Source organism: Dasypus novemcinctus, chromosome 1, assembly GCF_030445035.2.
Source record: "Dasypus novemcinctus isolate mDasNov1 chromosome 1, mDasNov1.1.hap2, whole genome shotgun sequence".
Lineage (NCBI taxonomy): Eukaryota > Metazoa > Chordata > Mammalia > Cingulata > Dasypodidae > Dasypus > Dasypus novemcinctus.
The window spans coordinates 206,222,306-206,236,353 of record NC_080673.1 but is presented as its reverse complement, the minus strand read 5'-3'; the positions used below and the strand labels follow the sequence as shown (position 1 = coordinate 206,236,353).

Below are 14,048 nucleotides of genomic sequence, written 5' to 3'. Positions count from 1 at the left end.
AGAGAATGAGCCATGTGATACTGGGAGTGGCAGCAGCTCGAAAGTAGGGGAAGAACAGTGGAGGCAATAGAAAGAACCAGTGCTGAGGGCCTGAGGTGCATTACATCTGACAGGTTAAGTGGCAGTGAGGAGGCCAGGGGGGGCAGTGGAGGTGATGGGAGGGGCTGGATACTGGGTCTCTTTTAAAGGTAATGGCAACCGAGTGCACTGACAGGTTGGAGGTAGCGTGTGAAAGGGGAGCCATGGTTGACTGGGATGGGGAGACTGGGAGGAGTGGGTTGGGGGAAAGTCAGGTCAGCTTTAGACACGTCAGGTTTTAGATGCCTGCTTGATGTCAGTAGGTACACGTTAAGCGCCAGTTTAGTAAATGAGCTGGAATTCAGGGGAGAAGCTTACCTTGGAGATGGCAACGTATTAAAGCCATGGAACTGGATGAGATCACCAAGGGGGGTGAGTGTGGCTGGGAAAGAGAAGCACTCCAGGTATTACGCTCCGGCAAAGAAAACTGAGAAGGAGCCACCTGTGTGGCCAGGAGGAGGATCAGGAGAGAACAGCCCTCCTTGGAGCCAGTGAAGAAGTGCTTCGTGGAGGAGAGGGGTTGGCCGATGTTGCTGACAGGTTAAGCCAGCTGAGCGCTAAGCGCTGGCACCTGGGAGGCCACTGCGCACCTTGAGGAGGAGCTGTTTAGATGGAGTACTGGGCTCTAGAGAGCCCAGCGGGTGAGCTGAGGAAAGAATAAGGATTGGAGACAGTGAGTATGAACAATGCTCGAGAAAGCTTCTGTTCTTAAGGAGGCAGAGAAATAGAGATGGAAGGTAGCATGAGGCCAAGAGAAGGTTCTCTTAAGATGGGAGCTCTTATAACGTGTTCATGTACCGCTGGGAATGATTTGTAATTGTTGGAGAGAGAGGGAGAGGGGCTGGAGCTGTGACCCTGGGTAGGTGAGAGAGGATGACGTCCAGGGCACCAGACAGGGGTGGGTCTTGGGCGGGGGAGACCTTACAGCTCCTGTGTCAGAACAGCAGGGAAGGCGGACCCACAGGCCACAAGGGCAGTCAGTGTGTAGATGTGGCGGTGGGGGCACACAAATGCTTTTCTAATCACGTTTACCTTCTCATGGAAGTGGAAAGCAGTGTCATTAGCATCTGAGAGAAAGGATGGTGGAAGAGGAGTTGGAGGAGAAAACAGGCGTCTAAGAAGGTAGAGACGACTAGAACTGTGGTTCGGAAAGCAGGGCCCCAGACCAGCAGCACCTGCATTCCCTGGGAATGGCAAGATGCGCAGGGCACTTCCCCGAGCCTGCTGAGCCAGAACCTCTAGGGTGGGTCCAGCCTTCTAGGTGATGCTGCTGCATGCTGATGCTTGAGGTCCACTGAGCTAGGCACAGCGGGCTTCCAGGCAACACCAATGGCCCACTGGAGGTTCTGAGTCATGAGGTTCTACCACGCGGGTGCAGGCACAGAGCAGGTGGAGAGTTGGGATTTAACCAGAATTGGAGTTGAGTTCAGAAACTAGGTGAGGCAAGAGGGCTGGTGTGGCTGAAGGCTGGTTTGAGACGGGAGGGACGTAAGGGTTGGAGAGTGAGATGGGTGAATGGGTTGCCATGACGACAGGCTGTCCTGACCCGAAGACCCCCACTTTTAGCTCCTTCCAGGGCTCTGTGATGCCACCTTGGGTGGGGTGAGAAAGGAGCCTGAGTATTTGCTGGAGCTGATGCCCAGCAGTGGCATGCAGGGTCCAGCGCTGAGCATCTGCTGTTGCCTTCGCACGCTTCCTCATGAGACAGCAGTGTGGGCTTGAGGACCTGGGCTCTGGGCAAGCCCACATGGACGGGAAGCTTGGCAGTGTGTCGTTCTTTGCTTCTGTTTCATAAAATGAACTGGGAACTGTGCTTGTGCATTGGGAAGACTAACAGAGAGGACACCTGGAGGCCCTCCTACCTGGGGCCTGGTAGGGTACTCAGTCAGCACTGCTTGTTGGGACGAGAGGCCCTCTCGTTTTAACCTGTGGACCTGCTTAGCTAGGGCAGTTTTGTAAACTAATCTGGGAGTGGAAATAATTTATTTCCTGTTTCAATTTGACCATGTAGCTTGACTTTTGTTTTCAAATTAGAAGGAACCTGGAAAGATTTTCTAAAAGTAATATAGAAAATATAGTTTATTTCAGTAATAATTGGTTAGTGGTTTACAAGTCCATCACTCAGTTTATTTTTCAGATAAATTTTAGAGGGGATTTCTAGTAGATGTGAACATTTCTGCTCTGTGGACTCCTAACCTCAGCTTATGGCTGAAGACGTGGCACACTCTTCCCAAAATTTAGTGGGCTCAGGCCTTGGCTGTAGCAGCTTGGGAGATAGCCTATTATATTGCTAGGTTTTTGTCTAAAACCTTTTTTCTGATTTCTGACTTATTGTAAGATTTACTTTAATGTGAAGACAAATGTTTTTGTTTGGATTTTTTTCATGCTCTCAGGGGGTTTCTGGGTTGGAGTTTCTTTGGCAGTCTTGGAGCTGTGAAGCATTCCGTAATGCACAGTAGTGTGTGGGTAGTGAGCTCTTGATGATTGCACCTATGCAGTCATGTGCATCTGGGCCAAGGGCCTGGGTTTTTGTGTTTAAAGCTGAGTCCCCAGCATTGCGCCTGCCTCCTCCTTCGGCCTTTCGGGTTGGAGCTGTCACTTGTGCCCCTTCAGGCTGCCCCACAGCCCCTCTTGACTCTCTCAGGTGCTGGACGGCGCCGAGGGCCAGTACTTGGGGGTGCCGCCTGGACAGCTGCAGGACGAAGATGAGGAGGCCGCAGGGGTTCTTCCAGACGGGGCCTCGGATGCTTTCAGAAGCTCTTCTCTGGGTATGTGGGCTTTTAGCCCTGGATAGTTTACTCTTACGGTAGTTTCCAAGAAGGAACCCCCGTCTCCTTTGTTTTCCGAGTTGTGTACAGCAGATGAGGGAGACCAGGTGAGGAAGAGCCCTTCTTTGTCCTGATCTAAATCCCGTCTGTCAGTGTTCCTGTCTAACTGTGTGCATTCGTGTTTTCACTGGAAACCATTGGTCAGGACACTTGTCTCTTAATCTGGATTTCTCTGTTTTTGAAGCCCTTCAACAAGCACATTTATTGAAAAGCCTGGGTCACAGCAGGCAGGCTTCCGACAGCAGTGTAGATAAATTGGTGTCACGAGATGAGGCTGCCGAACCAGGCGATCAAGAAAACAAGGTGAGACACCGAGGCACACGCCACCTGAGCGTTCTGACCTGGTGGGAAGTTTAAAATCACCCCCGTTCCCGGCTCTCTGGCTGGCTTATTGATTTCCTGTTTCTGCTTTTGCTCAAGCTGTTTCCCCTTTAAATACTGGTTTCTTGTCCTGCCTGTTCTTCTTGCTATCTCGCCAAGTACTACCCCAAATCTTAAGAATTCCCTTAACTTTTGCCTCCTTCGAGAATCCTTCCCAGACAATTCTCTCCTGTACTGATTGCCACCCTGCTGGTTTCCTATAACATAAATTTCTTGTATTAATGCCATTCATTTGATGGCCCTACATGGCCTTGCGTCATTTCTTGTTTTTGTTGCATTTATCTTTCTAAAAACATCTCTTTATATTGTTTATATTTTTACAAGTAGGTGTCCTGTCTTTCCATTTAATTATAAATTCCAAGGAGTAGAACTATAGTAGATGTTCAATTAGTATTGTAAATCCTAGCAGTTCCTTCTGGTTCCCTACCCTGCTAGGCTTACTCCCTCTCACCTTTGGACTTTGGGGAGCTCCTGCTCTCCTCGAGAAGACTTCTTGCTTTACTTCCCCAGCAGCTTCTCCAGCTCTCTAACTGCATGTGAGCTTGTCCCTGTCACTGCACACGTGATACTGTGTTCTGACTGCCTTCTGACAGGTCTCTTTTCTGCTAAATTGTGTTGTCAGTGAGGGTGAGCTCAGGCGTGCATGTTTGCAGAGATCTGCATCTTTGTATCCCTAGCACTCAGCCTGCTTGCTGCTCTGGAAGTGTTGTGTGGATGAACTAATGAATGGATGTATTGCTTCTTTGATGATAAGACAAAATGTGAGTTTTCTCTGTTCTAGCCTTGCAGAATCAAAGGTGACATAGGACTGTCTACAGATGATGATTCTGCACCTCTTGTCCATTGTGTTCGCCTTTTATCTGCTTCGTTTTTGCTAACTGGGGAAAAAAATGGTAAGTGTAGAAGCTCAGTTGCAGAAATGAAGAAAATAAGCTTTAGGTGTCATAGGTCAACATGGTGGCCATTTTTTTGTCCAGCTATTGCAGCAGAGGGAGTAGCACTTGAGGGTGAGCTTTGGTTTTCATTGACTCATGGGAGAAGGGAGGGAATGGTGGAGATTATTTGTTTAGCAGGTCTAGTTTTATTTATCTGAAAACTGAATGTTTGCTGCTTTGAGGCTAACTGTGACCAAGGCGTTTTCTTTGCAGCACTGGTTCCAGATAGGGATGTAAGGGTCAGTGTGAAGGCACTGGCCATTAGCTGTGTCGGAGCAGCTGTGGCCCTTCATCCTGAATCTTTCTTCAGCAAACTTTACAAAGTACCTCTTGACACCACTGAATACCCTGGTATGTTAACAATTCATATCACATTCCTCATATTTACATTTTTTTTGGAAAATATTTCAAACAGTATTGGTTATTTTGGTTTTATGGCAGTACTTAAAAAAAATTTTTTTAGTTAATTTTTGGTATTTGAACTGTATGGTAGCTCTCCATAAAATACATGAATAATGATATTTTTAGCTCGTTGGACTCCTCATAGAGGTAGTGCTGGTAGTTGAAACACAGCAAGAATTAGAAAGCTGGGGAACTTAAGAGCAGATTTACCCCCATAGTAGATTTATACCTGAAGCACAAATTGATCAGAGGCAAGTTGTCTGTGAGTCCCACTGAGCCAGGCCCAATGTTCATACTCCGAGCAGTAGGAGCCAAGCCCGGCCGAGGGAGCAGCACTCCATGTCTCCCATCGCACCCACTTGGGGACGTAGATGCATCATGGAGTAGAATGGTAGGAAAAATCACATTTTAAAATGATCTCCCTACCTTCTCTTTTTCTTTTTGTGTGAGTGAACAAATTTGTATTATTGAATTTACACAGGGTAAATGTGTATATGATACAGTTGTTTGAGTTTTTGTAAAATGGTTTTTGAAATGAAATCTTGAAATTTTGATTATTTAATCTTTCCTGGCCAGGTTAACTATTTAACTTGGAGTTATAACCTAGAAAATCTGTTGAGTTGCAGGGACGTAAGGGGTAGAATGAATCTAGAAATCCTTAAGCCCCCAAACGTATTTTGCCTCTGAGGGTTGTTACAGTCATTTCCAGATTTCAGTGGCACCCACCCGTACCCCTTTTTTCCTCTCCTGATAATTAAGCCTTTACTTTGAGTCAGAAAGTTGAAGGTAGAGAATTGTACAATGGCCGGGCAATTCATCTCCACAGAGGAGCAGTACGTCTCGGACATCCTGCGCTACATCGACCACGGAGACCCCCAGGTCCGCGGGGCCACTGCCGTTCTCTGTGGGGTCCTTGTCTACTCCATCCTCACCCGATCCCGCTTCCAGGCGGAGGAATGGATGTGCACCGTTAGGAGCCTGACAGGTGACAACTGATTGAGTTTTTCCATAGTGCCTCTTCCAGATTTCATTCCCAAGTTTATGTTTACATGAAGGTCTTTGTTGCTTGTTCTTCTGGTCAGGAAGTACATTTTCTCTCGTGGACTGCATTCCTTTGCTGCAGAAAACTTTGAAAGATGAATCGTCTGTGACATGCAAGTTGGCTTGTACAGCTGTGCGGGTGAGCACAGTCTTTTGCAGAAATCATTTATTTGATTAGTGGAAATTTAACATTGTTACAATTAAAGTTGGAGCTTAAGATGAATATTTCCAGACATTCTGAAGCTGTAAACACTAATAAACACCCATGTATCCACAAATTAAAAAGAAAGTATTGCCAATGAAGTTGAAGTGCAATAGACTTAAGTTTAACTTTTAATTTTCAGTATTTGTTTGAAATATGCCTTTCTCTTAGGGTATAGTTAGAAGTACACTTTGCTATCATTAAGTATAAAATTGATTTCTTTAAAAAAAACCAACTCTGTGAGACCCATAAAATGCTGAGTTAAAGTAAGCTTTAGAGATTATTTCAGCTCGATTTTTAGCATTCGAGCTGAACCGTGTCAAGTATAACTGCCTCCGTCTGGTGCATGATGGAGTGTTGCATGTTTATGCATCAGCTGGTTCACAGTTCACAGTTTACAACTGGCCAGTCAGCAACAGTAAAACTTAACCCATAGCAAAATAAAGCAAAAAATACCCATGGCTGTCAAATTTATAAGACACCTCTCCTTTTCAAATTTCCATGGCCTAGCAGTAATTTCCCCCTTGTTCCAAATTTTTTCCAAGTTCCTGTCAGCCGTGTCTTTTCTTGAGCAGAAGTAAATGTGTTGACAACACAATTAAGTTGCTGGCCAGGAGCCAGCGTGCTTTAACCGTGTGTGTGATAATGGCACACGTGGTGCTGGGGGTGAAGAGGAAGTGGGCAGTGTTGGGAGCCCCGTTCTGTCCTCATGAGCAGCGAAGGATTTGCAGTATAGCATGCCATCCATGGGGCATCTTCAGGGAGGCTGCGGTCCCTCGTCTTTGACCTGGACCTTAGACTGGTGTTGTGTGCTCTCCTTCTCTACCACTGGTAGATGTCCATGGAATTGCTAGATAGGGGTCAAGGCCATATCAAATGCAGAACTGGAAGGAAGAAACAAATTTATGTGAAAGGGATATTTATGTTTAAACTTGTGCTTATGAGATAAAATGTGCACTATAAATATTTGTGAGCGATATAGAAAAAGTTGCAGTTCTAAAAACATTTAGAAAATAATAATGTGTATGGGTGATGTCATAAAACCTTCAAGATGCAGCTGTTGAGTAAAATTAAACTTGATGCCACCTTAATTGTGACCAATTTGTTTTTCAGCATTGTGTCATGAGTCTGTGCAGCAGCAGCTTTAGTGAACTAGGATTACAGTTGATTATCGATGTGCTGACTCTGAGGAATAGTTCTTACTGGCTGGTGAGGACAGAGCTTTTGGAAACTGTTGCAGAGATTGACTTTAGGTAAGTGAATCAAGTTCATTAGATTTAATGAACTGAAGCTTCTCAGAAGTCTAAACTAGAAATTGAAAGTGCTGGGGGTCAAGATAGTAGTGATGGTTATCAAGTAACTACTCCATAAGAAATAAGAGTGGTTTTGATAAGTGGTTGTAGTTGTCTCCTTCCCAGTGGCTTTTTGCTAAACTTAGTTTTATACTTAGAATTTTTCATTATAGGCAATGGAATGAATTTTTCTGGTAGTCATTTAAGTGATCTAGATGGGAATGAAAGAGTTCTGAGATTTTTCACTGCTGTCTTAAACTTAAAAAATGTAATTTATAGTATCATTTCTGCTTGTTTAAAAAAGAATGTTCTCATCATTATACAAAACTTGGGTAAGATGGATGATTTGTATTTTGTTGCAATTAAAAATAACCTTTGATTTATTGCAGTTTTTATTTTCTAAGACTAAGTTTTGGCCAGAGATGTTTTCTTTCAGTGCTCTCTTTTAGAAGGGAAAATTTGCCTTTATAATCCAGGTTTAGGGCTTTTTTTAAAAGCCCTCCTTTATAGTCTTTGCTGTGCTGCATGTCCTTCACAAGCCACTTGTTTTCCTCTTCCGAACACCCCTCCGAATTGCATCTTGTTCTTCTCTTCATAACACACATGAGAAAATGAAGCAGCAGGCTGTGGGAAGCTTGTCCCGGCCACGTGGCCAGTTAGGGTGAGGCTGGGGTGGGTCTGAGGTTGAAGAAAACTTGCAGGCTGCCCACTTATCTTCTGTGTTATATGTCCCATCTCATTCTATGGGGCATTTGGAGTATTTAAATATAGTATATGTTTATGTATTTTCAAGAAAATTTATTGAGCAGTATCTTAGAGCATCAGCACTGTGACTTCTACTTACTTGAAAATGTTATTTATTTTTTTAAAAGATTTATTTTATTTATTTCTCTCCCCTTCCCCCTGCCCCGTCTGCTCTCTGTGTCAACTTGCTGTGTGTTCTTCTGTGCCTGCTTGCACCCTCGGTGGCACCAGGAAACTGCGTCTCTTTTTGTTACGTCATCAGGTCTCTGTGTGTGCAGTGCCATTCCTGGGCTGGCTGCGCTTTCTTTGCGCGGGAAGACTCTCCTTGCAGGGTGCACTTCTTGCGAATGGGGCACCCTCACGTGAGGGTGCCCCCGCGTGGCATGGCACTCCATGTGCGGCAGCTCTGCGTGTGAGCCAGCTCATTACACGGATCAGGAGGGCCTGGAGAGCAAACCCTGGACCCTCCCTTCCATATGGTAGGCGGACGCTCTATCAGCTGAGCCACATCCGCTTCCCAAAAAATGTTACTTAAGTAAGTGTTCCCTTGCGAAGTCTACCTGGCACACGTCCTGACCCACGGTGAAGCAAGCCCGCTGCCCTGCCGTGGCTACCAGGGTCCTGCCAGGGCCTCGGCATTGAGTGTTGAGTAACTGAACTGTCAGTACCTGTGCTCCTTTTGTTAGGTTGGTGAGCTTTTTGGAGGCAAGAGCAGAAAACTTACGCAGAGGCACGCATCATTACACGGGGGTAAGTGATGAATCTGGTGGCCTTAGTTTTCCGGGGCTGTGTGCTGGAGCGGGCTTTCCTGGTGGTGGTGAATTAAGATTGACTTCATGGTTTCTGTGGTAGAGTGGTGGTTATATAACTGTCTTATCTAAAATTTAGTCGAATACAGAGATAATGTCCACTTTTATTACCCTTCTCTGTAAAGCTTTTAAAACTGCAAGAACGAGTGCTCAGTAACGTGGTCATCTACTTGCTGGGGGATGAAGACCCCCGGGTGCGGCATGTTGCTGCGGCGTCGCTGACCAGGTATTTCTCTCTTTATTATCTTTTTTTGGCTGAAGTACTGTATGGTATGAGAGTGGGCCAGAGAAGGAAGGACTCAGAGGATGGAGGACAGAGCTGAGTCTGTTAGGCTCTTTTCAGCCTGTTCATTCTGTTCTTCAGCCATCAGCAGAGAAATTCACTACCAAGAGTCCAGAATAATAAATAAAACAACACAAAATACCGATCTGCAGCTGTAAAGTAAAAGTAGTGTATTAAGAGGAACATGATAGCTGCCTTCCATTCCTCCCACCTGGAGATGATCGCTTTGTACATTTGCTGTGTATCCTGTGTATGGGTTTCCTTTTCAGTCATAGAGAACATGCAACTTTGTAATGTACTGTTTTTCACTTAATATATTATTAGCATTTTCCTATTATTAAATAGTCTTCTAAAGTTCCAAAACAGGATCTTTAACTAGTGGCCGTTTTTTTTACTGCGTGGTCATGGTAAATTTTTTTTATATAAATATCATTTTGTTGGATATTACATTTTCTTTGGTTAAATAATGAATAGTACGCCAGTAATTATTATTATATATAAATTTTTGTGCATAAATTTCTTTTAAAAAATTTATTGATACGTATTCGTAAAGCATACAATCCATCCAATGTGTACAATCAGTGATATTTGGTATAATTACATAGTTGTGCATTTATTATTGCAATCGTTGTTAGAGCATTTTCATCACTCTGCTAATAATAATAATAAAAAGCAAAAAACATACAAATTTTAAAAACTCTACTGCTTGATAATCACCTCTCAGTCTATCCTTCCCCTGCCATACACAGCTGCTATTCTGTTTCCTTCTTTCTGGTTTATTTGTGTTTATATTTTGTATAGATGGAATACCTTTTTTCTAGTTTCTTTCACTTAGTGTGTATATATATATTTTACCCTTAATGGAAGATTATTAATATATTACTATACTGTCTGTCATTTGCTTTGGTTGTATTCTTGCCTGATATTAACGTCTTGTAATATTAACATACATTTGTTCAGTTTCAAAGAAAGCAGTCTTATATACCCAAACTTGTGTTTCACATGAGGTTTTGCTGTGCTATACAGTCTCATATTACATTTTTAGCTTTCCTTCTAGTAATATATGTGACCTTAGGCTTTTCTTTCAATCACTGTCATATCCTTATATTAGCACTGGTAGTTGTAAACACTGTGATGCATTTTTAAAATATAAATATCATTTTACTGGATATTAAGTTTTCTTTGGTTTAAATAATGAATAATGCTCTAGTGAACATTGTCATACATAAATCTTTGTGTATAAATTTTTTTTCTTAGAATTAATTCTTGGAAGTTGAATTATTGGGCTAAGCTTTTTTATTTTATTTTTTCCTAATAGTTTTATTGAGATAATGATTTACATCCCTTAAAATTCCCCATTTAAAGTACAGAATTCAGTGATTTTTGGTAAATTTACAGAATTGTGCAACCACCACCATCAATCAAATATTAGAACATATCCATCACCCCAAAAAGATCTCTGGTACCCATTTATTTATAATAAGTCTCCATTCCCAGGTCCTGCCGTAGACAACCATTTACCTACTTTTTGTCTCCAAAGATTTACCTTTTCTGGACGTTTTCTATAAATGGAATCATACAATAGGTGGCCTTTTGTGTCTGGCTTCTTTCACTTCGTTTTTGAGGTTCATTCTGATGTGTAAGTTGGTACATGTTGTAGTATACCTCAGTAGTTCATTCTATTTTATTGCTGAATAGTAGTCCTTTAATGGGTAATACCCTGTTTTATTTTACCCATTCACCAATTGATGGATATTATTATTATTCCTACTTTCTGGCTATTATGAATAAAGCCACTCTGAACATTCCCCTACCTGTCCTTTGTGTGGACACGTGTTCATTTCTTATGGGTAGATTCCTAGAAGTGGATTTTTTTGTGGTTTTTGATAATTACTACAAAACTGCTGTCCAGAAATGTACCAGTTTATACTCCCACTACCAGAATATGATTATTTCTGGTTCTTCCTATTCTTCAAAAAATTTTAAGTAGGTTCTCTTTTAATAGGCAGAAGTTGGCATTTCTTTTTTAAACAAATTATTCATGTTTTAGAAGTAACCCATGTTTACCAAACAAAATTTAGGGAATATATAAAAAAGGAAATAAAAATCCCTGTCATCAGACTACTTGAAGAAAACTAATGTTAGATTTTGATGTATATCATTTTAGTTTTCATTTTCTTTTTTTTAAAGATTTATTTTTTAAATTTATCCCCCCCCTCATTGTCTGCTCTCTCTTCCATTCGCTGTGTGTTCTTCTTTGTCTGCTTGCATTCTTGTCAGTGGCATCAGGAATCTGTGTCTTTTTTTGTTGTGTCATCTTGCTGCATCAGCTCTCTGTGTGCGATTTTACTTCTGGGCAGGTTGTGCTTTTTTCACATGGGGCTGCTCTCCTTGAGGGGTGCACTCCTTGCACGTGGGGCCCCCCTACACGGGGGATACCCCTGCATGGCAGGGCACTCCTTGCGCACATCAGCACTACACGTGGGCCAGCTCACCACACGGGTCAGAAGGGCCCTGGGTTTGAACCCTGGACCTCCTGTGTGGTAGGCAGACACTTTATCACTTGAGCCAAATCCGCTTCCCTGCATTTCTTTTATTACTTGTGAGGTCTGCTTTTTCATTTACTTAGCTGAGTTTGTATGGCTTTTGTCCAAAAAATATTTCAGATGCTTACCTCTTCTTGCAAATGATAGCAATTATACTCTACTTGTACTTAGGACCAGGTCTCCATGGAGGAATTTGGAGTTTGCAAACGAGTGTAATAAAATTGTTGCTTGTTTCTAAAAGCTGGGCACACTATCTGTAAGTGTAAGAGTGCTTGTACATATACTCTGCATTGAGGTTTGATTGCAGAAATGAGGCCTTGTGTTCATTTAGGAAAATGTTTCCCATTTTCGCCTTTTGAGTGAGGATGAGATTTGTTACAGATCTCAGTAGGTGCTTTGCTGTCTGAAGGCTGTGGGAGGGCTTGGGCAAGTAAAATGGCAGAAACGCCCACGGGGCAGGAACTGCCAGTCAGTTCTGCGCCCAGCTTGGTACATTCTGTTGGTCGGTGGCTCGAGGTACTTGTTGAGGTTAATCAAGATGTTTAGAAATAGAACTTTCAAGATCGGTTTTAAATCAAAGCTTTTAATTATTCATAGAAGAAGGTCCCATGACAGGTAAGAAGAAAGTGTACCACTAAGTTATTTCAGAGGCGTGTGTGTAGTCTTGTGATTGGAGAGCCCCAAAGAGTGCTGCCGCGGACAGAGAGAAGCGCCTCCTCTTTTTAGGGCTTAAATACCTTCTGGGGTGGGAGGGTGGGGAGAAGGGTAGACAAGCACAGGTGAGTTTCATATATTTTCTTGAGTTAAAAACCTTCCTTTTCATGTTAGGCTTGTCCCGAAGCTGTTTTATAAATGTGACCAAGGACAAGCTGATCCAGTGGTGGCTGTGGCAAGAGACCAAAGCAGTGTTTACCTGAAACTCCTCATGCATGAGACGCAGCCTCCATCTCATTTCTCCGTCAGCACGATAACCAGGTATTCTGAGCCATGTCTTCACATTGGTAAAACTAGACCCTTTCTTAATGCCTTTTTTTAGGGCTTCAGTTTAAGACACTTATTTTCTAGAAAAATCTTGGGGTCAGTGTGTTTGAGTAGGCAGTCTTCCTTTGATAGAATTTTTATCTTGTTTAGGATTTACCACCTCTTTATTTAAGCGTTGCAGCAGTGATTATCAGTCTCTTAGTTCGTTCACTGCAGTCCATACTCTGACACACACATTGTATTTTTGCACATGACTGTTATGACTCACTGAAACCTTTTCCATTAAAATTTTTCACTTTATTTGTGTTACTTGTGAAAAGCGTGACTTTTATATCATGCTTGTTGAATTTTAGTAGTGTTTAATGTTGTTTAGGGTTATCCACTAGTTCAGTAATTTGCAAATACTATTCACATTTGGTGAGAGAAGCTTTTGAATACAGTGTCAAGTATATCCTGTTCTCATCTGATTCTCAAATGAGCAGCATAGATTATAAAAGTAATTAGAGTAGAAATGCTTTTAGAATATTTAGATGGTGACAGAGACGAGTATAATATTTCATTAAAATTGGTTACTAACTTCTACTTTGAAAATGTTCTCAGGTACAACCTTAACCTCTTGACCTTCAGTTATGTTTATTTGCTTCTTGCATGATAATTGCACCAATTATTCAGCTATGTTTGCTGTTTAACTATCTGCTTTGTTAGAATTTATGTGAGAAAATAATATAATAATCTCATTATTTTGTTGAGTGCCTCCAGTGCACCCTGAGGGGTCCAAAAGCGAATTAAACAAGAATCCTATTTGAGCTTCAATGATGGGGAAATTAGAATTTATACATAACTCTAATGGGGGATAGAAATTGATATGTGCCATGAATGAAATACAGAAAAAGTGCTGTGGTATGGAGTCTAGTTATGGGGAAGGGACTGTTGTGACTTGGAATCAGGAGTAGCGTCATGAAGCAGATTTTTAATTGGGCAGTTTGAGAGGCGGGTGACTTCTGCCATGTAGAGACTGCAGGCAAGGCAGGGAGGGGAGTGGTTCCAGTGCTACTGGGAAGGTTATTTGAGGCAGAGTGGGAAGAAGGAGCATAATTATTTCAGCCATTTACACAGAATAATGACCAAAATTGATTTCAGATCTTTCTTTAGCTGCTTTTAATCTCTTAGCCTTTCCTCTTAAACTCTTAAATGCCATTTGATATCTTAAAATCCTGTAAGTTTTAACAGTATGTTTTAAGTCTCCATATTTTTCTCATTAGAATATATAGAGGCTATAATTTACTGCCAAGCATAACCGATGTCGCTGTGGAAAATAACCTCTCGAGAGTTATTGCAGCAGTCTCTCAAGAGCTGATCCCATCAACAGCGCGAGCGCGCACAGTAAGTCTTTTCTGGTTGGGTCAAGGACAATGATTTTCAGTAGTTGGCGGTCAGATCTTGATGGTAAGATGGTCTTATTTATCTGTTGTGCACATTAAGGAATTACACTTCTGTGACTAGAATCTTGTTTATTACAACAGGAA

At 42.3% G+C, this 14,048-nt stretch overlaps 1 protein-coding gene across 2 annotated transcripts in view; it reads left to right on the top strand.

The window, feature by feature from the left end:
• The window catches only part of HTT (huntingtin), a 167,589-nt gene that overhangs the window by 65,362 nt on the left and 88,179 nt on the right, over positions 1–14,048 (top strand). For both annotated transcript variants that reach the window (XM_058301329.2, XM_058301330.2), the window contains 11 exons: positions 2,723–2,846; positions 3,091–3,209; positions 4,069–4,180; positions 4,436–4,573; positions 5,451–5,609; positions 5,707–5,804; positions 6,981–7,120; positions 8,590–8,653; positions 8,838–8,938; positions 12,370–12,516; positions 13,785–13,905. In XM_058301329.2, the coding sequence (XP_058157312.1) occupies positions 2,723–2,846; positions 3,091–3,209; positions 4,069–4,180; positions 4,436–4,573; positions 5,451–5,609; positions 5,707–5,804; positions 6,981–7,120; positions 8,590–8,653; positions 8,838–8,938; positions 12,370–12,516; positions 13,785–13,905 (1,323 nt within the window). The remainder of the gene's footprint in view (positions 1–2,722; positions 2,847–3,090; positions 3,210–4,068; positions 4,181–4,435; positions 4,574–5,450; positions 5,610–5,706; positions 5,805–6,980; positions 7,121–8,589; positions 8,654–8,837; positions 8,939–12,369; positions 12,517–13,784; positions 13,906–14,048) is intronic.